Raw genomic sequence first — 8,325 nt, 5'->3', positions numbered from 1 at the left:
GCACAATGCCAGCTCTACTGAAAAGGAGAGAGATTCTGTAACCCCAAGATCAGGGAGCTCTGCCCCAGATCAGTGGTGAGCAACAATATTCACCTGAGGGGCACTTTGCCTCTTGGCAGACCTCTGAGGTCCACATACCAGCAGTGCCTGAGCAAAAGCTAGATCGTGTTACTTCCTTTCTTTGACTGATTCCCACACATTCACCAATACGTTTCGAAATGCCTCATACCTAGGAGTTCTCATTAATAGTTATTGCACCCTTGCAATTCTACACGTGAGGAGGTAGAATGGGATGGACCTTTGCCCCATGCTTGCTGTGTTTATGGTCCCTCTGGCTGTACAGAAGGAGTCTGTGGGCACGTGAAACCCTGTTGCAGTCACCCTCTGGCAAAGTAGGTTGCGAGATTATGAAACCTACTTATGCTCCCCTCCCTCCTCGTGTTTAGACATGACTCAGAGTAATGAGAAATGAAGAGTACTATATATCCATTAAACCTTTTATACAAATATACAGCTTTTTGTCTCTATGTACGCATGTATTCTTACCCAGAACCCAGGAATATGATTATTTCATAAATTGAAATTTTCTCTTAATTAGCTTTTTCCTCTATTACGCCTTCTGCAAGTACAAAGAAAAACTAGAGAAGAATACAATGAACCAAAACAAAGATTTACATAGTAAAATTAGCTAAAAATTCAAAAGGATGTTAATATAAGTCTGCAATTTGAAAATGTGTGTCAGTATGAATATGTCATTATTTAAAAGGGGTTATTATGCAGTAATTAACATCTAGTATAGCTCAAATCTTGAATTATACATTGCCATCATTCCTGCCTGGTCTAAGATGTTTGCCCTGTGCAAAGCCAGTATATCCTCTGAGTATACTTCTGGGGAATACAGACGTTAGTCATCATTGATAAAAAGAGAGAGCCACCTGAAAGGAAAAACTTGCTTTTAAGGTAGGTTTCATGCTCTTATTAATCATGGTCCAATATTATTGGGCTTTGTAACATTGCTACCAAACATGGGGAAAAATTAATCATCATCCTTTATTATTGTATTTCCAGCAATGCGATAGAGAATGAATTGTCTCTTTTGGCAACCAACACTGGAGTAATATACCATCAGTGGAAGATCTTATACCAGTCTTCTCTGAATATAGCCTGACTGTAAATTTGATGATTTCCTTCCATTTCTATTCTTATATATTACTTGTTCTCTTAACATTCTGCACCAATTAATCATACCGTCTTTGACTTGTTCACTTTCTGAATGATGTGATCTGATTTTTGTGTAATACTTTGTTCAAGTCCTGTCAGGTCTCTACATATTGCACCTGGGTTTTGTAATTCCTTTTGGACTCTGCTACTGAATTGTAGGTATTGCCACCAACGAGGGGATTCTGGCCACTCAGAAGAGAGAGCTTTGAAGGATTTCTTCCTTGTCTTATTAACAATGAAGTCTTGTAGCCCATATAAATTATAATTATAATCCCTCGCCTGATCCTTTGTGTTTGTATATGAAAGTAAATATTTCACATTGAGGTAAGAGGTGATAGAGCTGGCCTGATATTTTTTCTATGTTTGTGTAATCTATTTAAGACACCCTTTATTATTGAACGATCCTTTATTGGTTGTATTTTTCTACATCTACCAAATCAAAGGTATTTGTGCAAGTTCCCTGGAAGTCCTGCTCCGTTCAGAGAGACAATCCAGCCGTAAGGTGTTCTAATCCGTCTCTTATCCCAGTTAACACAACTGGCCACCCGTCCACCTCATTCTTTCACCTGTTATAAATCTTTAGACCTTTTACCTCTGGGTCTTTTACTAGACAGTATAAAATCAGTTGTGTATCTCTGCCAGTGATTTAGTGTGGATTCTTCTGTCTTACTGGGATCCTCTGGAACAAAAACTCAAGCCTTGGCAAGATGTTCATCCCAACCGGGACAGTTACAGCTTTGTCCATCTTGAAATATCTGCCATTCTGTTTCTCCAGATGAGGAAATAATTGTTCTTAAATAAACCTTTTTTTTAACTTTTTGTGAAATAAATTCCCAGTAATGTTTCCTATTGGTACTGCTTTTTTATTTCAGATACGTTCTGTGCCATTGTGCATTTTTATTGGTACAAGAAATCAATTTGGTTAATTATTCTTTCTGCACAAGGGCAGAAATCCAGTATTTATTTTAGTCTATCTCTCATTTCAACACATGGATCCCGTATGTTTTAGGAGAAAGCGTGGCCAATTCGACTGAAAGACTATGCCAATTTATGCTTGATGAAGAGACAATACAGGTAGAAATCTGGAGGCTAAGCAGTCTAGAATCTGGACTTTTTCTGTTGTTGTTCTTGTTAAAACAACAACACTGGTAACTTGTAACGAACAAATACATTATTTATTTATTTATTTATTTTCTACCCCCCCCTTTATTATTTTTATAAATAACCCAAGGTGGTGAACATACCTAATACGCCTTCCTCCTCCTATTTTCCCCACAACAGCAACCCTGTGAGATGAGCTGGGCTGAGAGAGCACGACTGGCCCAAGGTCACCCAGCTGGCTTTCATGCCTGAGGTGGGACTAGAACTCTCAGTCTCCTGGCTTCTGGCCCAGCACCTTGACCACTAGACCAAACTGGCTCTCCTTTATATGTATGTTGAACTATTGTAGAAAAATCTATATTGCTTAAAAATGAATGGAAATAATTAAAAGAAAAAAAGAAAAAGAAAAGAAAATTGAGGGGGCGAAAAAATAGTAAAAGATCAAAGGAAACAAATGGCTCAAAAAGAAAATAAATCAGTAGTAAGGGTACAAAGTACTTCACATGTCATGACTTCCCTCCTTTTTTCATTCTCAGAATCTAGATTTATGTGCATGCAAATCACTACAGTTCAGTTTCAATCAACCTATTAAGCCAAGACCATACAGAATCTCCTTGTCCAAGGCTGAGAAATGGTCTGTTATGAATGCCTTGTGTCTTATGAACGTGGCATGGCACAGGTCCTGTAGGGCATAGGAGGGGTTGTAAACCCAACTGCAGGGGTCAGGTCCAGGTCATCTTTAGATGTTCCAGGGGGTGGCTGGAAGGTAAATCTCTGCAGGAGGCTGGCAAAGAAGAGGAAGAGCTCCATTTTGGCAAGGGTCTCACCAGCGCATACTCTCCGACCTGGAAGGAAGCATATGTGTCAACAAAGATGTTTTTATTGGTTTCTTAAACTATTTTCTATAGCTTCCCAAAGTCCTATGGCCATGGAGAGATTAGCAAAAAGAAAAGTTATGACAGAACGCTCTGATGCACACAAGCTAAAATGCACCAATAAAATAGAAATGGACCTTTTCAGAATCATGCTAATCTTAAAAGAAGGATGAACCTTCATCAGGACCCGTCTACACTGATCCCCTTAAAATCAGGTTGGTTCAGCATCCCACTCTAGGTAGAGATACTCACTACCACTACAGGTACACCTCTGTTTAACAGATCATTTGCAGGGGAACAGGGGACTTCTTTTAAATCTTGGTTTAAAATCTTTTGCTTGTCAGAATGATCTCCTGATCCATGGGCTGGATGATTAATCTTGAAGTTTTGGGGGAAAAAAATGCATCTAGCAAGATCATCTGTCACCATGGGATGAGGTATCATCCGTATGCTGATGATACTCAATTGTATATCTCCATCCTGGGTGAAGTAAGTGATGCTATGACTACCCCCTCCGAGTGTCTGGGGGCTGTGGGGGCCTGGATGGGGAACAACAGGCTTCAACTGAACCCTGGGAAGACCAAGTGGCTGTGGGTTAATGGTTCTTCCGTATCCGGAACATTAACATCTCTGGTTCTGGATGGGGTTGCACTGCCCCAGACAGACCCGGTGCGTAACTTAGGGGTCCTCCTGGACTCATGGCTCCTGCTCAAAGAGCAGGTGGCAGCTGTGTCCAAGATAGCCTTTGTGCAGCTATGTGCTGTGCACCAGTTACTTCCCTTCCTGGATCAGGAGGCCCTTCGAACAATCACTCATACCCCTGTTATCTCTCACGTAGACTATTGCAATGCACTCTACATGGGGCTACCCTTAAAAAGTATCCAGAAGCTTCAGATGGTCCAGAATGTAGCCGTGCAAGCTGTTTTTGGTGCCCCTAGAAGGGCTCATGTAACACCGTTGCTGCGCAAGCTGCATTGGGTACCAGTTTGCTTCTGGGTCCAGTTCAAGGTGTTGGTTATTACCTTTAAAGCCCTACATGGCATGGGGCCAGGTTACCTGAGGGACCACCTCTTCCCCATTACATCAACCCGTCCCACCCAATCGTGCAGAGAGGGCATGCTGCGGACCCCGTCTGTAAGACAACTTCATTTGGTGGGGTCCAGGAAGTGAGCCTTCTCTGCAGTAGCTCCCGCTCTGCTGCCCCCGGAGGTGAGATTGGCCCCATCGCTCCTGGCCTTTCGGAGGAGTCTGAAGACCTGGTTCTGCCGCCTCGCTTGGGGCGGAGAGGGGAATAGATCCACATGGGGATGGCTGCTATAGACCACTCCTCCCACACTCGGACCGTTTTAGTTTCTTTTGCCACTTGGACTTTTTATCTTTACTCTTATTTATATTATTTATTACTGTAATTTTATACTTTATAATTTATGATCGTTGTTTTAATTGATTGTTGTAAACCACCCAGAGTCCCCCAATGGGAGGGGATGGGCGGGGACAAATTAGATAAATAGAAATAAATAAATAAATAAACAGAAATAAATAAATAAATAAATAATCTGTTTTCTACTATTCATGCACATTTTTTTTCTCCAACGATCAAACTAGAGCATTTTCAAGAGTGCCTTCATGTTCTCAGCTAATATTTTGAACCCCTCATTTTGATAAAGATTGACTTCAGATATTTACTGGCTGAAGAACCTTGAAAAAGTAATGAGATAAAGAATGCTAGGATCTGTAGTAGATGACTGCCATATTGCCCTCCAAACTCTTGGACATCTGCAGTATGACTGGTCTTCATCGCTGAAGTCCATAAGTGCTTCCATAACCTATCAAAGAGACCTTTCTAGAGCATTTTTCTGCTGCTGCTGCTGCTGCTGCTGCTGTTTTAGGCTCAGATGTCTGACTGTCTTTCGAAGCTGGATGCCAGAACAGTGAGGTCTCGTTGGCACTGCTACCTTTGTGGCAGCATCAGATATTCTTACGTCTAAAATGGAAGTTTATGAAATCATGTCTTTTTTGCCACTTTTTCACATGTTCCATTCGCTCTTGTGAAAGTTGCTTTCCAAAATGGAAAGGGTTGCCTATTGCTGGACGCATGCACACACATACAGAGCATATTACCTGCGGAGAAAGGCAGGAATGCCTCTTTTTTCACAAATTTCCCTTCAGCATCAAGGAAATGCTCAGGATAGAATTCCTGAGGTTTCTCCCACTGAGATTCATCATGGAGCACCGATGATAGCAGTGGAACAATCTGCATGCCCTAAACATTGAAAGGGGAAGAAACTATATTAAAAAGGGTGTGTCTGTTGAACACATCGCTATAGACATTATTACAAAGAACTTTTAAAGGTGGTATTGCAAATGTGTGAGTTTTCAGACAATGAGAGGTAAATACTAGGCACGGGGAAACAGGCAAGTTCAACAAAACCTGGGAAATAGATAACCAGTTAGACCCAGCGCTTGATAACTCGTAAAACCGCATTTTACTTACTGAAAAGTGTTTATACCGCACTAAGAAAGATTGGCACCTGAACCATGCAGTTACTTCAGACTGATCACCTTGGGAATGAAGAAGCCTTTGAAAGTTACGTCCATGGTGGTTGCATGTGGCAAATTGGTTGGAAGAATGTCAGCAAACCTTTGAACTTCATGAATCACCGCATCGGTGTACGGCATTCTGGCTCGGTCTTCCGTCCTTGGCTGACGAACCCCAATCTCTTTTGCAATTTCTTCTTGGACTTTACCTGGGAGAACAAAACAACATTTTTGTTTCAGGATGATTGTTTGAATTTTGTTTTAAATGGAAGTTTATGCAAACATTTCAAATGTTGAAAGATACAGTAATCATCAACTGAGATCCCTGGACATTTTGGAGAACTGGCTCTAAAACATGAAGGACTTTGGTTGGACATTAGAGAAGCACAATATGTATCTCTGAAGAAAATATTATAAAGATACAGAAAATATTATTGACAATTTTTAAAAGTGATAAGGATCCTATTTGGAGGTTTAAACTTGCTTAAGCACCTTGAGAAATATTTCATCTGCAGGGTTAGAAGATAAGTCTGGAAAGCCAAATACATTTCTGGTGCACACCTAGTAATACAAAGCTATGATCTTTTATGTGAGCATTTTCCCCTTCTTTTTCCTTCTTTTTCCTTCTTTTATGAACATTTGTATCCAGGGAAGAGATGGACTAAGGATTGACTATCAGTTTATATGTTCAAGCCCTAGAAAGAATGAAATGTTGGGTGGAGCACCTAGAGATGAGTCAAGGTCTGATCGTGGTTGGAATTCATTCTTTTTAACAGGAAAGTCTCTTCAGTCTTGGCTCATATTAGGGTATGATCTGCTATTCCTCTAAGAAATAGCAATGGGGGTGATGACAGCATACATTGAAATGGCTGAAATGTGTATGTTTGTGAACCCTTAATGCAGAAATATCTTATACCTCTCTTTGCATACTCTCACATCCATGAGTTCCTTAAAATACAAACAGGAAGGACTATGTGTTCCTGCTTCCCATTTTCCCCTGGTTCAAAGAACACTTGCATCTACCACAATCTTCTTTTAATTACTTTTATTTTTTTGATTGGAAGCCAATAAAACGAAACATGCGTACTTTGGATTTCCGGGTACTTCATCATCAGGAGGATGGCCCAGCGCAGAGTGTTTGAACTCGTTTCTGTACCGGCAGCAAATAAGTTTGCCACCACAGCTTTAAGATTTTCATTATGGAAATATCCATTAGTTACCTTCTTATTCTCCTGAAATGCATTTTAAAAAAGAAAAGAACAATCAAGGAAACTCAGTATACTCATATAACCTAAATTCTAGAAGGCTAGGAGGACACTTTATCCATGGACCATACAGTGGCCTCCAGGTTTGGGGACATCATTTACCTTTTACAAAATGGTAAAGGACTATTGAAGGTGTAGTCCGAAAAGTAGTGAGAGAGACTGTGCTTCAGACATTTACAGGAAAGTAAAGGAAAAGTTGAATATCTAGAAATGTCGTCTATATTAAGACAGGAATATTGGTGGCTATAGAGAGAATAACATTGACACAGTGCACTATATACTGCCATATTTTAACTTCCTTTCTTGTTTGTTTGTTGCATTTTAATTTCACCCTTTTCTCTAAAAGAAAAGCCAATAGAGCCTGATAAGACAGTCGCTGTCATCAGTCTAAAATACATGATAGACAAAATAAAGGAAGAAAGAAAAGAAGGGGACCATTTCCGAAGGATTTAGACTTTAGAATTATAGCTGGGGTGGAAAAAGACTGCCAGGAAACTATGGGTTCCTGTATTGATTTGTTTAATTTGTTGTTGTTAGGATTATTATGATCATTAAATTGACAACCAAACTTTATATTAATCAAAGCGAATATTTGTAGCTCAGGGTTGAACTGTGGAGTCCTTGGTGCTCTCTGAGCCTTGTTGTTTTCTTGCAGGCGTTTCATTGCCAGACTAGGCAAAGTCTTCAGTGCGAGGAGGGAGTGGGCCTTGCTCTCAGTTTATACACTGTGGCTTGCCCTGTTTGTGTTGGTGGGGGTGTTGTTCTCTCCTTGGGAGCTCTTTGATTGGGCTGTTGTTTGCTGCTTGGTTGATTGCCTGAGTTAATGGTTCCTTGATTAGGGTGTATTGTGCTGTTTGATGGTTCATCTGGTCTTAATCCTAGTGTTGATTTTTGCATATCTGGGTGTTGATTGCTGGCAAGGGAGTGTACCGGTCTTTTGGCTTTTCTATTGTCTCTTTTGCCTAGTCTGGCAATGAAATGTCTGCAAGAAAACAACAAGGCTCAGAGAGCACCAAGGACTCCACAAACTTTACATTTATTTATACACTGATAGTGGTTTGCAACAAGACGAGAAATGAAACAAAAGATAAAGATTCTGAATGTGTCATTATACTGCATAGTCCTCCAAGATAGTGAATTGGGAGGCAGCTGTATATTGGCTTGCCAGGTAGACATTAGATTAGACATTCTAGTTTGCACAATATGCTTGGAGAATACATGCAGTAAAACTGGCTGTGGTTGTGTTTATGGGATAGTGGTCAGAACTGAGGAAATTAGTGACAGATACCAGAGAGATGAAGCAGTAAATGCAGGGGTTTTGAACT

General features: G+C 40.5%; 1 protein-coding gene across 2 annotated transcripts in view; it reads right to left on the bottom strand.

The window, feature by feature from the left end:
- Positions 1-2,061: 2,061 nt before the first annotated feature.
- The window catches only part of LOC134506861 (cytochrome P450 2K6-like), a 64,331-nt gene continuing 58,067 nt past the window's right edge, over positions 2,062-8,325 (bottom strand). The window contains exons 7-10 of one of the 2 annotated variants that reach the window (XM_063317230.1): positions 6,823-6,967; positions 5,760-5,944; positions 5,319-5,460; positions 2,062-3,167 (exon numbers count right to left, since the gene is read on the bottom strand). In XM_063317230.1, the coding sequence (XP_063173300.1) occupies positions 2,980-3,167; positions 5,319-5,460; positions 5,760-5,944; positions 6,823-6,967 (660 nt within the window). In that variant the 3' untranslated portion in view covers positions 2,062-2,979. Of the gene's footprint in view, positions 3,168-5,318; positions 5,461-5,691; positions 5,945-6,822; positions 6,968-8,325 lie in introns of those variants that run through there. The other variant, XR_010068833.1, reaches the window with a different exon arrangement.

Source organism: Candoia aspera, chromosome 1, assembly GCF_035149785.1.
Source record: "Candoia aspera isolate rCanAsp1 chromosome 1, rCanAsp1.hap2, whole genome shotgun sequence".
Lineage (NCBI taxonomy): Eukaryota > Metazoa > Chordata > Lepidosauria > Squamata > Boidae > Candoia > Candoia aspera.
This window is presented reverse-complemented; position numbering and strand designations above follow the sequence as displayed.